We start from the raw sequence: 15,676 nt of genomic DNA on the forward strand, positions 1-15,676 counted from the left end.
TTTTTTCTTTATTTTTAATTGAGGTGTAATAAGTAAAAGTTAGGGTGCCAGTAGCAGCTCTAAAAATATCATCCTTTAGATATTTCCGCATCATTTCCAATTTTTTTTTTTTTTTTCGTATTTGAAAAAAAAAAACGATAGATTGGTCTCCACTCTCTGAGAATTGGTCAACAAAATTCTACCATACCAAAGATTCCTTCAACTCTAACGATCCCTCCTCTTAACAGAAGACCCACTCCATCTCCACTCTTACAATTACAAGTTGTATCACCACGGGCCAAAAATCCACATCATCTTTCAATCTCTCAAGATCAAAGTATAGTGAGACTGGGTGTTGTATGATAACCTGCAATCACTCAGAAATGACTTCTTACGACCGTTGGATCACGGACTGATCACAGTAATGTACACAACCGTTACCTATGCGAGTAGCTCACTAGGAATCCAATGGTGTTGACCATGCAAGGATGATAAGATCCACTGCACTGGGCACTGCTGGATAAGATCATTTGAAACACCACTTCACTGAATCTCTATCGTACTTTTCGGAAGATATTCATATATGCCACGTGGCATGCGGTAAATGAGTGCCAAGTGTTTGGGAGATTCACATTTCTTGCACATATTGTCTTCCTGGACGTAATAAAATAGGTCTGAATATAACCAAAAAAACCAATACTTTTCTAGAGTTTAGGGTTTTGTCCTCTCTGTTCTAGACTGAGTAGTGAGCAGCAGACATTCGAAGGCCATTCCTTTTCCACCCTTTTTCTTCTCTTCTAATTCCAGGTATGTCCCTTAAACCTCTCATCCGATTTTCCTTCATTTCTTCTCATTCTTTAATTTCTTACAGGCATCACTGAATCTATTAGTTTTTCTTTACAATTGCAGATTTAATGGACGTGGCTGATATCTTTCAAGCTTCCATTCCTTACAGTCTTGGCTCATCGTCTCAATTCAAACGAAATCGCAAATCGGTCCGTTGTATGGTCTCAACAATACCTGTAAAACATGTCAACGAGGGTCAGGAACGTTTGTCGGGCGACTCATTCATTCGCCCCCATCTCAAGAAGTTGTCCCCTTACCAACCCATTTTGCCTTTTGAGGTAATTCAATCCAAACCCATTTGGTTGTTTCTTTGTATTTTGATGCTTCAGGTCCACTATTTATTCTTTTACAGCAAAAGTAGATGTTTTCGGTTGTTTTCGCAATCCTTCTAATAGTTGATTTATTGCCAACTAATTGGTATTTGATTTAGTGAGATAAAAAAAGCTAATTTGCACAAATGTTTCTAATATTCCAGTTTTGATTCTGCCATTATTTGTTTCAACTTTAATGAATTTAGAGTTTTGCTTTCATTTTGAAAATTTTGGTTACTTAATACAGGTTTTGTCTACTCGTCTTGGAAGGAAGCCTGAGGACATCTTCAAACTAGATGCAAATGAAAACCCTTATGGTCCCCCTCCAGAGGCAAGTCGCTTACCTCCCTTTTATACACACACTAGAGGGTATATTGAAAAAGGGGGGTAAAAGAGGAAAGATAGTGAAATTGGATGTATATTATTGAAAAAGAGGGAGGAGAGGAAAGACAATAAAATGAGAAGTGTGGACCCCACTCCATTGTAGTTGGAGTGGGATATTTATCCTCCACAAAACTGTAGTAGAGTGGGTCCTACTGTTATGTTTTATTATAAATATATATGAAAAAACTTTCGTTTTTCAAAATAAGAGTTAGAGGTTTTGGATTGAGCTGATTTTTTGCAAGGATGGTCACTATGATGAAAAGATCATCCTCACAAAAAATCAGCTCAATCAGAAACTTCTAAATCCATCAAAAGTGATTTACAAATTAGTGATAAAAATTGGTAAAAAATTGACGGTCCACATTCTAAATCACTTTTAATGGGGTTAGAAGTTTCAGATTGGGCTGATTTTTTTTTTTTGGATGATCTTCCCATCATAGAGATCATCCTCACAAAAAATCAGCTCAATCCAAAATTTCTAACCCATATTTTAAAATTTTATTAAAAACGAAAGTTTTTACATATGTTTTCTCATATGGCCCTTGAACCTGACCCTATATATATATATAAAACATCTTTATGACAGTCCTAACATAAGGGGATAAAGCCGGTTTATATAGATAATGATCAATAATGCTTATGTTAGGGATGCTATTTATGTATATAAGATAAAATGGGTTTGACACATGACTCTTAATGGCGCTAGTAATGGTTGTGCACGAAAAGAGGTTTATCAATTGTTAGCATGAAAGTTCTTATGGATGTAGCTGTACCTGTAAGACTTGTATGTTATATATATAGTCAGGAAAAAACCTGGTTGTTCAAGATACATTTTGTTCTGAGTCCAAATTCCAGATTGTTTATAGGTGCTGGAAGCTTTGGGCTCTATGAAATTCCCATATGTCTACCCCGACCCTGAGAGCCGTCGCTTGCGTGCTGCCCTTGCTGAAGATTCAGGCCTTGAGTCCAATCATATTCTTGTGGGTTGTGGTACAGATGAACTCATTGATTTGATAATGCGGTTAGACATCAAAGATCTTGTGAAATTTAGCCATATTTTCCCCTTAAGTGCATGTTGTTACCAACTCAAACGAATACCTGACTTTTTTGTTTCCTGATCTTCCACAACAGAGCTGTTCTTGATCCTGGTGACAAGATTGTAGACTGCCCTCCAACATTTATGATGTACGAATTTAATGCAGGAGTTAATGGAGCTGTGGTCATCAATGGTAGAATTAAATATTTCTTGCTTTTTGTGATTTGCCTTTCCAATCTTTTATTCGATTCTTTTTTGATATCTAAATGCATATGTGCATGATCACTTATACTTCATCATTCTACTTTGTAGTACCAAGGAAGCCAGACTTCAGCTTGAATGTAGTGGGCATTGCTGAAGTTGTTAAGCAGGAGAATCCAAAATGCATATTCCTAGCTTCTCCCAACAATCCTGATGGGAGGTACATTTTTAATATAGTTTATCCCAACTCCTTTGTGCATTATTTTAAGACTGTTCTTTGAGGGACCTTGGATCCATCACCCTTAATGTAGCCTACTTACATATTCTATATATGTCCCAACTAGTGGACTACCTCCAAAATAGGTGACAGCCCAAGAAACTAGAGTGGCTGTTTGATTTTGGCCTTTTGATTTATGGTTAAAACTTGGATTACTGAACAGATTTGGGATAATATTTCAGAAAATATTCTCATCCGGTGATTAGAAACCATACTTAAAATAATTTTACTGGGTGATGCATAGGCCAGGAGTTGTTACATATAACAGTAATGGAATGGAATTATCTAATGGCGGTACCACATTTAATATTAAAAAATGTAAAAAAAAACAAAGGTGTTTCAAAATGAATATTGAATTCTGCAATCAAAATTGGAAATTTAAGTTATCTCAAATAGTGGTAAATAACAACAATTGTCTAAGTTTGAAATAACTGCCATTATGAATAGTAAGACAATGAAATATGGAAAACCAATATGATGACTCTTAACCATCCCTAACTCTAGTGATATTTGATCTGGGAGTTATGCAGAGTGACGTTGCAGACTTCATTTTCCAAATTTGGACGCCATAGGCATGATTGGAGTATGAGATGTCTCTGTAGAGGTTCTTCTATGGTATTCATTGTCTGCTTATTTATTATTTATTTTTCTTACAGTATAATCAATGACGAGGATCTCTTGAAGATTCTTGATCTACCAATATTGGTTGTGCTGGATGAAGCATACATTGAATTCTCTGGGTTGGAATCTAGGATGGTATGGGTAAAGAAGCATGATAACTTAATTGTTCTTCGGACATTTAGCAAAAGAGCTGGTACTTTCTGGCTTTATTTCTCTCTTATTTATTTTTATTTTTTTGAATATTCAAGTTTCTGTGGAAAGTAATTGGGCCTGTTTCCTTCTTCTCTAGTAAAAGTTTGCATTATTAGTGAAATACTTATAGCCATTTATTGGTAACATGGAGATACATGATATCTGTTGTTCCAACAGTCAAACTAATTCAATTTATACATATTTAACTCTTCGTAGTATCCTGATATTGTATAATTTAAATGTTGACATGTCTCAACTGTCCCTATCTCCTTTCTTTAGCTGTAACATGAGTAGAATTAGGATGTTAGATCCCATGCTTGTAGCCCTGAACAGAATGTCAAATACAATAAAAAAATAATGTCAAACTGCTAATATCAACTTATAGGTAATTTATGGAACTATCAGTCTGGCATTCCAACTGATTTTGTTCAATATCTGTTGTGCTTGCTTCTACCCTCTTGATTGTGCATGATTAAAATCTTGATTGTCTTCTTGTGCCACATCCATGTATGTTAAATCATGTGTCTTGAGCCGAATGTGATGTGCCTCATTAACTCTCATAATTTCCTAGTTAACTTCGATGAATTGCTTATTTTCATTTATCATTTTTTTTTCCTGCTATTTGTATGATAAACTATAATAAACATGAGAAGAAACCAATATTGGCAAGGACCAACATAAACTTTTTTTTTGGCTTACGATTCATGAAAGTTACCAAATCCATGCCAATTTCTTCTGACTTGCATAATCCAGCATCCTTTAGTTACCATTTTCACCTTCAACAGCTCAGTTGCACTTGTGTACCTTGCCTAGACATGCTTGGTTTGTCAGGTCCTCAGGTCAACCAATGTCACAGTGCTACGTAGATCTATGGTTAGCCAAATTTGTATTTAAAGCTTTGATTAGTTGAGTGCTCGTCTAGCCAGGACCCCTAGCATCTAGGCCGTCCCCTAGGTGGGCACTAGTCACTAAGTGGTTGCCCAAGCGCACTTTGGCGTAGAGTATTGTCCTAGGCGTTGCACGTTCTTTTCTCCGCAAAGAGGCCATTTGGATGCACATAAAAAAAGTAATTTTTTTTTTACTTTTAGAAGTTAAAAAGCTAGTTTGTATTCATTTTAGAAAACTGCATTCAAAAGTAAAAAATCTTAACTTTTTAAAAAGGAATAGGAAATTACTTTCTACTTTTTAGAGGATACTTTCTCCCAAAGTTACCATCTACTTTTAATCCAAACAGACTTTAAAAGTCATCATGAAGACACTTTCTTGGAATGTAATGGGCCCCCAAGAGTTTTTCTCGTAGGTCATTCATTCAGAACATGTTCATGGAATACAAATCAACTTTGGTTGGTGAGTGGGTTGTTGTTTTGGGGTAAAGTATGAAGAGATATTTTTTTGGGGCTTTATTGTCATTTTGGCTCCTTAATCATCACCTGAGTGGTGGAGCAGTGGTTCAACGACTTAGGTGTGCTCCCCAGGGTCGTGAGATCGAGTCTCCCCACCTGTGACTCAACCCAATGCTCTCGTTTGTGGTGAATTGGTCATATCCGCAGGGATTAGTCCCACTTACGAAGGGGGTGGGGACAATAGCCGGTCGCATAAAAAAATGCCCCCCCTGATGAGACATCTATATGCCTTCTTTATTAGTGAATTGTGTTTGAAAAGCGATATTGTTGTAACCATTTTTTCAGATTCTGTGCTCCATACTGATTGAATGGTCTGGATTGATATCGACGATACAGTTCCTTAGTTATTTAGGTTGGATTTTCGCATGTTCCATTGTATAGAGAACTCCATTAACATCAAAATGTCCATATTTCTGTTAAAATCCTTTCTAGGTGAAACTGTGAGGATTTTAAAGTAAGTGTTGAAACAGGTTTAGCTGGACTACGTGTGGGATATGGAGCATTTCCACTGAGCATTATTGAATATCTATGGAGAGCCAAGCAACCATATACTGTGTCTACTCCTGCTGAAGTTGCTGCTTGTGTAGCATTGCAAAATACCATCTATCTAGAGGTACCTTTTTTTTTAATGGGCTTTCTCTCACACTTCTACTTACAACATATTTTCACAATGCATAGTTAAGGTAAAGTGTGAAATAAGTACCTTGCACTTGAGTATCATTTCTAATACTAGTCAGCAATCTCCACAGAACATGACAACGCTATTAGCAGAAGAAAGGGAGATACTCTTTAAGCGTCTGAATAAAGTACCATTTTTGAAGCCATATCCAAGCTATGCTAATTTCATTCTTTGTGAGGTTACATCGGGAAAGCATCCCAAGAAGCTAAAGGTACATAAACTCTTCTTGAACCTAATTATTTTTTCATCTCCAAACATTTTAACTAACATGGTTAACAATGATTTTCCTATTAGTTTGTCGGTTGTTGCACCTACGAAATCTGTGGTTAAGGAGAAAATTTTGTCTATCATTGAAAATTTTGTCTGTCATTGTTAACTTCTTTTCACAAATTGATTATTTGGTCGACAATCACGTTTGGCTCTTTTTTGAAGACCAAACCTAATAACCGGGTTGGGCTTGGACCCATAGACATATTGCAGTTCAACTTTCGAGGTCGTGGGTTCAAGTCTGGCTTACCTATAAAAAAAAAGCGTTGCTTCCATTTAATCTTTTTTTGGGGGGTTGGGGATCGGTATTATTTTCAGTCGCATTTATCACTCCTTTCATTCATAATTATTTTAGGAAGATCTGGAGAAAATGGGTGTACTAATTAAGCACTATAAGAAGAAAGAACTGAGGAACTATGTTCGGATCTCCGTTGGGAAGCCTGAACACACAGCCATCTTAATGTCGTGTCTTGACGAATTGAGGTGATATGTTTCCAGAGCTGAAGCATGTCAGAGTTCATGCAGTCACCAACCTTATCCTGAGATACACACGACACATCAACTTTTGGAGAGTAAATGAAAACAGGAGAAGAAAAAGGTTATAATCTTTTCCACGAATGATTTTGGATTAAATGATTTGGTCATCTCTCTTGAACAGCAAATTTGTGTTTGCTTAGGATTTAAATTATGCCCTCAAACTGCAAAATACATCTGTTCTTTATAACTGTAGACAATGAAAGAAATCAAAATTGTTGTTGATTGCAGCTGTAGCCCCATTCACTTGGTTTAAAAGAGGAAAAAACAGGATTTGGAAATTTTGTTATGAATCAAACATGGATGGGATCACAGTTTTCCGTTGTACAAGAACTGGTTTGATCTATCTTGGCGTTTTAATTCTTTTGGAATAAACTCTTTTAAGGAGTTCAAAGGGTTTTTTTTTGGAAATTTTATTGCAAGATGGAAAAGGGTTTAACATGGATAGGATCACAGTTTTGAGTAATGCAGACACAAATGTGCAGAGGTTACCAAATCAGGCTATTTATTGCATTCTTTCTAAACAAATACTTGCTGCTTGCTGGTCTCAGACTCGATCGGTGAGGTTTGACAGGATCATGGCAATTAGAACTTTTTCTCAATTCCCTGCTTTTGTTTCGAGGCTGCTCTTTTTTTCTTTTTTTTTTTCATATAACTTGGTGGGGTTAGCGGCTAATAGTTAACATCAGTACCTTGAACCTAGCTAAGTGGTCATTCTCAAGTCTAAATACACCATTCTCAAAAGAAATATGGAGGTGGGGATGGGTGGTCATGACGTGCACCCTTATGAAATTATTATTTGTAGTTTTTGTGTAGGCTTAGAAAATATTGCCCCCACTTTTACACTCGGAACTTAATATCATCAAGGTCATCTTTGTAAAATAAAATAAAAATAAATTAAAATTACAATCATTGCCCTTTAGTTCCTTGAAGGGGGGTATCAGGCATCAACTTAAAACCAGTTTATTTCCCTCATAATGGTGGTTAATTAATATTATTTCCTTTATTTATGTTCAAATTATAAATTCATTTTGGAACTCAGTTTTTCCAAAATATTATCTACAGTGGGACTCACCATTAAGTAATGGTCCCACTCTAAATAACATGAATTACCTACCTAAACAAAGAGAAGGTAAAGGGGGAGTGTTGGGGGGGATTTGGTAAAAGACCATGCAAGCCAAGTCAAAGCAGAATACTCTTGTTTGACCATCCATTGCCACCTCATCATTGATTACATGTTGTTTAGACCCATTAATCAAAATTGATAGCATGGAAAATAATTATTTCTGTTGGACGATTATACATTTTATTCTTACATAAAAATAGAGAACAAAAAATAGCCGATGAAGAAGAAATAACAAGACATTTTTTGCAGCATCCATGGAATTAATAAAACCAACTCATCAATGGCCTAAATACCATACAACCACAAATGACCAATCAAAAATTCAGATAACGGACTTCACTGATACAATGAACAAGTTGGCTGGCTCAATGCAAGAATCAACTTCACAGAAAAAAAGAAATTGCAGGTCAATGGTGAATAAGGTAATCATCGTCGTCGTGGTGGTGGTAGTAGTAGATATAGAATAAGATGCGTGTTGAGAGTCAATTGTAGATTCTTTTTTTCAAACCAAAAAAAGATGGGCAGACCAAAATGAAATAAGCAAAGAATCGAGCACTTGTTTGTACCCGTTACCCCATGCTGCACAATGAGAGGAAATGATCATGTTGACGAGCAGCAATGTTCATAGCATTGGATTACATGTAAGTGTATACCACCTCTTGAGGGATTGGCTGAACCTGGAGAGCGAGGAAGGAATGCAGCCAAGCATAAAATACAACATAAATGCAAAGAGCCCAAGCTTTCTATCCAAAACTGAGCATCACCAATGTCACTCTGTTACTTGTAAAGGGATGGTTTGCTTCTCCTCTGACCTGTGATGGAATAGTTTCGCTATAGCCCGCCTCTCACAATCCTATAATAAAGTAACCCAAATGAAAAAACAGACAAAAAAATTATTAGAAAAAAGAAAAGACGAGAAAAACTAGTTGAATTAGAGCTTATGTTACCAAACCAACTTTTATTTGTTTATATTACTCCAAACAATGGAATCAAATTGATGTCAAGAGGGAGGGAAGGGGGGCTAATAACCCTTCTGTTTTTATAATAACAGCACCCTCTCTAGATTTTTTTCTCCAAAGCTCTCCGACTTAGTTTTCTACTAAAGAGAGAAGTTCTACAAACTCAAAGGGATTATTACTTTCACTAAAAGATAAAATGGGTAGGGGTATTATCGGAAAGTGAATGTTGTAAAAAATGCTACATCCTCATGAGCTCTTGGACGTTAGCATTCCTCATATATATAGAACTTCATTAATTAGTGTGCTACAAGAAAAGGTTAGTGTGTCCATATAAGCTCTCTTAAGGTTATAAGAATCTACAGTTAGGGTTTTGCTCATTTGTGTCAGGATTTCATTATTAAATAACATGTACCTTGAACATATTGAGGCGAAATGGTTTCCCAGGATTCATCCTTCTCAGCTTGAGGTATGTATATGCGAAGCTTAGCTGATCACGAGGAGTAAATCGGTCAACCTCGTTGAACCAAAGACAAGAGAACAAGTTGGACATTGGCGTGTGTGCCCTCACAATAAAAGACCCTTCAGGGACATCTGTTCACAGCACAAACAACAGCAAAGGAGGCACTATAGATAAATTCAACTTTGAATTTTGCATTATAAAGATCGCATAATTTAGTTCATACTGCTGGGAAGTAGTTTGTTTGGATCTGAAGCATTGAATCTTTTCAACCCATCGGCCTGATAGAATTCAAATTGTTGATCAATAACGGTATGGTTGAACTTGTTCAGCTTTTTGTTTTGTGCCACCTCTTCCCACAAGCAGTGACGGTCATAGTGGTTAGAAATTGCATACTCATAACCCTTTCGCCACAGAAAATATTCCAAGATGAGAAGAGGGTCACTTTGAAGGCGCAATTTGCTATCCAACCAGATTGAATACCTGAGAGCAAAACATCATAAACCAGAAGTCAGAAGTTTGTTTCGATGGGATAACACCTTCCCAAAAGAAAAAAAATGGATATTTCTATACAAGATTGCACAACATACATGAATAGAACAAAATTTTCAAGGATTTCCATTAAAAATAAATATTTTAGCATTACCAAACTCTGTAAGACTGGGAAATATATTTTAGTCAGAGCTCCATACCTCAAACTTCGAAAGAAAAGTTCATGTAAAAAGATATCTAGTGCAGTTCTACAAGAAAGGACAGATTTTTTATTTAAAAAAAAAAAAAAACAGTTCTTACATCACAAAATAGGTGCATCTGCATTAGCTTAAACAACAAAGACACAGTATCTTCTCCTTAGTCTCTCTGGCAAAAATCATTGGATTTCGCCAATCCAGTACCTTCTCAACTATAGAGCCTTTCATAGAGCTACAGTGGCTTCTTGAAATCATGTGCACAAAAATAGAAACCCAGAGCAACCTGGACAATATGTATTGGTGGGGCATAAATAATAAGTTCCTAGATAAAAGACGAATGAATGCGTTCCTCACGTTGCATTTTCCAAGGGAATAGCTGTGGCACTTCTGCAAATTTCCTGGTGCTGAGGGAATTGGGATTCATGGAAGATTTATATATGAAATGCCATTTGACAAAAAGAAGGGGCTTGCCTATTCAATTTGGTTCTAAGAAAAATAGTTCAAAATCTCAATTTTGTGCCAGGAGTCTCAAACAAGATACTTCATTCTAGTTACAACTTGTAACTAGAAAATGCAATTTCTTATTGTCTTCTGTTTTTCACTTGGGGGTATATAATCCTTTGTACTTCCAATTGAGTTCTATTTTTTAAACCACTGTTATCAGTTCAACCTGTCGCTAAGTACCAGTGGACTTAAATTTGCAATGCTATTGACAGTCATAGTGACTTTCTCATGACTTGTGCTTGAACTTGGGGCATGCAATAAGAGTGAAGAAGAAACCAGAAAACATGTAACATCGAATCATGGTTTATATAGCACCCTTCATTGTGCATGTTCTCTATGAATTGTCTACTAGTGTTTATCAAATGAATTTACTCTCAAACAGACAACAAAAATCCGCCTCAAATGTGGCCCCTATACATCCATACATATGACACATTAAAAAGAATGAAAATAGAGATCAGAAATTGATATTCAAATATCACATGCATATTTTTTTTATCAGTAGAAAATTGGGAACAATAATGTATTACAGAAGAGAAAACTATAATGTATTTCAGGCCGGGGGCTATCTTGATGTTAAAAAAATAAAAAAAAAGTTATAACCTGGGTACAATGGGGATGATTGTTAAAATAAGTATATTCTGAAAATTTGTAATAGAACAGGGAACTAAACAAGTAATAAGAGCTGGCTATATATCTATGATTTAACCATGAAATTGGATACGATGTTTCCATCATCTAGTTAGTATAGTTCATACCTCGCAGAAGGAAAAAGTCGATGTGTTAAAAATTTTGGTATTTTCCCCACTCTCCGCATATCGGTATATGGTAGATTCTTCACCACCACAACCTTCCATAAACCAATAAAACCCATACCGTCCGGCTTTTGACCTTCTGAAGAAAGTGTTTGCAATGTATCCTCATCCATAAACATGACAAAGCAAACATTTTTCCTAGAAAAACGTGTGACCTGCATGAAGAGAAAATGCCAACTGAGCCACCAGTTATAATTTAGATAATATTCTCAAATAGAAGGTTGCCTCATAGATTTGCTGAAATAAGTTTGATGCCAAGGTTGCTATTTATCACTAAACACTACGTGATTGGAACAACCTCCACCAGTTGTGGTATTACAAGCATGAAAGCAAATGTGTGAGTAACAGACACAGGTTGGTTTGTTGAAATATGTTTGAATATAAACACATGGGGTATTTAGGCCTGACCGTTACAAGGGAAATGCAGCAAACGTGTACATCAGAACATGATCCATGTATATAATATTTTATATATTTTGAATAAGAGAAGCCAAATGTCCAAATTAAACAACAAATAGCAGATTTATGAAAGAAAATACATTCTAACATTCAGTCTTACCTGAGAGTGAAAAACAAGGCAAAAGTGGCCCATAAATGTTTGCAAATGTTATAATGATAGAACCAACACCCCTAACATTTTGCATGCAGATGATTTTGATAGACCATCTCATAAAATTAAAGTAAATGGTTGAACCATGTAGGCCTCCATCAAAATGTAGGCATAATGTTTATACAACCACGGTGATGTTAGAGCAGTCTAGACCCTGGTCAAATACCCACCTTAACACTTGACCCGTTTAACTATCACCACCAAATTTAAGACACCAAAGTCTATACTAAATAAATTATATCCGAAATTACAGTAGCCATCACTTAATATAAAACACTTATAAACCTGCACTGGCCATTTAACTCTTATTTAACAACGACAGGCATTTTTAGTTTGTTTGCTGCTTAGACATCCAGACATGTAGAAAATTAAATCTTTTGTATGTGTAATTTATTTCCAAAAGAGGGTTAATGTTTTATCTCCTCCATGAACTAAGTTATGCTTTATTTAATGTGTTTCCCTCTTATATCACTAGTTATAAAGTCATTGGAAAGGTTTATGATTTATGCAGGGTATTCTTTTAATTTTCATTTTTTTATAGGCAAGTCTTGTATAATTCCTTCCATGTTCTTATTAAAATGTTGTTCTGGTTTAAATATAACTATAAACTATACTATGATACAGGTGAAGGAACACGTCTGTGATTTGGGCTTCTCAAAAAATTCATTTCAGCACCATGTATATATGTTGGACACATAACACAAGTGTCCTTGTCAGATATCACTACCTAGATTAACTTTCTATTGCTTTACCAACAAGATATGGAAAACTCTAGTTCCCAAAATCTGTAGTAACTACTGACCCAGAGCATATTCCTTAACAAAATACACCACCTTGCTAGATGAGGAATATGGATACTGCAGTTTAGTGTAAGACAATGTTTAATGGAGGTAATGACTCACAACTCTTAAGAATGAATTTCTTAGCATCTCCATAATTCAACAAACATTTCAATTCAATCATAATGCAGGAAAGCCAACTGGAAGGAATGACAACAATCACCGCAGCTATGGCACAGTTATAAAATTCATCCGCTTGAACTTTTCAATAACCACAATTATCATTAAGACAAACAAAAACTAATCTCATACCGTTTTACCAGTAGGTGTTCTCAAGTTATCAGAGTTTCCAAAGATGCAGGAGGACACGGCTATGTGGCAACTACTCAAGAATCTTGCATCATCTTCTGCCAAGTCGAATCCAGTACTTGGCAATCCTTTAGGACCTTTAATAAACCCACAGTTTATTTTTTGATCACGTGCATAAAATGACTCTTCCCTTTCTTGGAGACTCTGATGGCCAGCAAATCTGGGCTCCCATTGTTCTTCTCCACTGGGCCTCTCTTCCACTTCGGTAAACTGCAAGGAAAATCTAGAAAATTTCCGACCCTCTAAAGGCTCTACAAGCTGTGCAGTAGAGTTTAAGAACTTCATCTCACAGGAGGAACCTGAAGAATTTTAAATGATACAGATTTCAGGCAAGTAACATATAGCCGAAGTTTGGGAATTACATGGTGACATGCCGAAAGCTTAACATGTGCTTAATGCAAATTTATATTTGTTTGTTAACGAAATGAATGAAACTGTAAAATGGAACACGAGAAATTATTATATAAAATAATTTATGCCCAAAGAAAGAGATATTCATTTATTCTCATTGTATCCATCATCTACTAAATGGTATTACTGGTGGGAGTCTCTACGATATTTGTAATGAAGTTTTCTATAATCCTCACAAGGTGAGACTTATTTCCATTCAAATATCTATTTTAATTTGCCTATGAAAATTAAATTACTTCCTAATGAAACTATACACATATGAGATGTGTAAGTTTACTCCTTAACAAAGCTCATCAAAGATTCATTGCTTCCTCATACAACTGAACAAACAAAAATGCTATCATCCAGATGAATAAAGAAATTTACCAGAGAACTTGTGGTGCTTCACTTTTTTTCTTGAATCCAACTTCTTTTCAATGCTAGACCTTCTTGAAGACCGGCCATTGATAACATTGGCACGCCTGGAATCCATTTTAACATGACCATCCCCTGATGTATTGATGAAGACCTCATCAGAATCCTCAGCTTCCCCATCAGACTTTGGGTCTCTAGTTCCAACGTCAAGGGTATTAAATGACACTCCACCATCATCTTCATGGCCTTTTGCCACATAAGACGGGTCATCACTATCACGTCTAATATCATTATTTTCTAACACATGAGCATCATGAGAATCAATACCATCGTCGTATTCATCTTCAGAATCAGCCTCTTCATTTTGCAATCCCAAATCCATGCCATCAGAGAGTCCATCATGTTCATTGCTATTCACTTGTCTTAATTGCCCAACATTCTTCAGAGAAGCCTCGTACTCAGCTTCATAAAGTTTCAGTTCGTCACGCCCAGCTTCATTATACAAACCGCCACCTTTATGATCCAATCTCGGCTTCTGTCGTGATTTTCCTAGAGTATTACCAAGAGCCCTCTCTTTCACATGATCCTTATCAGTAGACTTATCATTATTATCATCGACCTTAGCAAGATCTGACGCATTCTCATTGTATTCATCATCCCTTCTCCTGTCATCCCTGTCCCAGTACCTCGAATCCCGTCCATGAGAAATGGAACCTTGACCAAACTTGAGAACTCTAGAATTGTTAATGCGAGTCACATTGGCTAGAAAATCCGAATCACTCTTCAAGTCATCATCCTGGCCATTAGACCTGTCCAATTCTGCAAAGCCCATCTCTTTCTAGTCATTCGAACGTTTAAAATCAATTAACATACTTACTGATGCAAACAATCAAGAATAACTTCCAAAAAAAATACCGATGGATATGATATTCCAAAAGCACTCAATGAGCCAAGGTTTTAATTTGAGGGGAAATGTAGTAATTCAAGATTTAATTTCTGTTTCACATCATTTCAATATTTCGACCAAGTTCAGCCAAATCCTGTACAAAACTTTCAGTATCAAAGCCTCAATTAAATCCGGAATTCCTTGTTTCCTGTTAAAATATATATATATTTTTTTATAAAGATGCATTGATCGAAATTATGGTGAAATTTCCAAATTTTCGACCTATTTCAACTAAATCCTGTCCAAACGAAGGCAAATTTAGGGATTTTTTTACGATTTTGACTGAATCATGTCGATATTTGCAGAATCTAGACCCGTGATTCGAGATTTTGTTTGAATCTCGGTGATTTAAAACCTATATTAACGATTCATTTATACATCGGTTTCTGATTATTTCTTTTTCCAGTGCAACAATACAGTGCAAGTATAGAGAAGATCAAACACACACACAGACCTCTGTCTTTGGAGATGTAGAAGTAAGCGAAGATGGTGACGAAGAGAACGAGAGAAAGAATCACAACTACTGCACCGATCGAGATAGTGCGATTGTTCTTATCAGAGCGACCAAATCTTCGATTCCTCAATCCTTGTTTGTGCGGAACCCGAATCCCGAGGGAGACGTGATCTGATGCTGCTGACGAGCATGATTGCCTGTACTGAGCCATTCCTACATTGTTTTCTGGTTTTCTCGCATAAAATTAAAGAAAGAAATCTGAATAAACTTCGATGGATTTATAGATTGATTCGATCGAAGAATTAAGGTTCATCTCTGTTTAAAGATTTCTAGGGTTTTTGAATCGCCATTGAAGGAGATCAGGTGCCCCACCCTCTTTCTCTCTCTATTTTTTTTTTAATTTTTATTTCAGAAGAGTCGAGACGGCAAAGCGGAGATGAATGAGAAACTGAGGGAGGTAGGACAAGAGATTA

The 15,676-nt window shown here is 36.1% G+C and overlaps 2 protein-coding genes across 3 annotated transcripts; one reads left to right on the plus strand and one right to left on the minus strand.

The window, feature by feature from the left end:
- Positions 1-202: 202 nt before the first annotated feature.
- Positions 203-6,960, plus strand: LOC147402949 (histidinol-phosphate aminotransferase, chloroplastic-like). Of its 2 annotated transcripts, XM_086438368.1 has the most exons (10): positions 203-786; positions 889-1,103; positions 1,384-1,467; positions 2,387-2,541; positions 2,652-2,749; positions 2,869-2,977; positions 3,691-3,848; positions 5,721-5,863; positions 6,000-6,140; positions 6,552-6,960. In XM_086438368.1, exons 2-10 carry the CDS (start codon positions 894-896, stop codon positions 6,681-6,683), a joined length of 1,230 nt encoding a protein of 409 aa, XP_086294494.1. In that variant the 5' UTR covers positions 203-786; positions 889-893; the 3' UTR covers positions 6,684-6,960. The 2 variants fall into 2 exon arrangements, with proteins under 2 accessions (XP_086294494.1, XP_086294495.1); XM_086438369.1 differs by lacking the exon at positions 1,384-1,467 and having other exon boundaries at positions 206-786.
- Positions 6,961-8,078: 1,118 nt separating this feature from the next.
- Positions 8,079-15,676, minus strand: LOC147402950 (uncharacterized). The gene is made up of 7 exons (XM_086438367.1): positions 15,204-15,676; positions 13,816-14,622; positions 12,982-13,337; positions 11,224-11,435; positions 9,499-9,755; positions 9,228-9,406; positions 8,079-8,709 (listed from the first exon to the last, which is right to left on the minus strand). The coding sequence occupies exons 1-7, from the start codon at positions 15,412-15,414 to the stop codon at positions 8,626-8,628; spliced, it is 2,106 nt and encodes a 701-aa protein (XP_086294493.1). The 5' UTR covers positions 15,415-15,676; the 3' UTR covers positions 8,079-8,625.

This window comes from Akebia trifoliata, chromosome 4, assembly GCF_017979445.1.
Source record: "Akebia trifoliata isolate Shusen 1 chromosome 4, ASM1797944v1, whole genome shotgun sequence".
NCBI lineage: Eukaryota > Viridiplantae > Streptophyta > Magnoliopsida > Ranunculales > Lardizabalaceae > Akebia > Akebia trifoliata.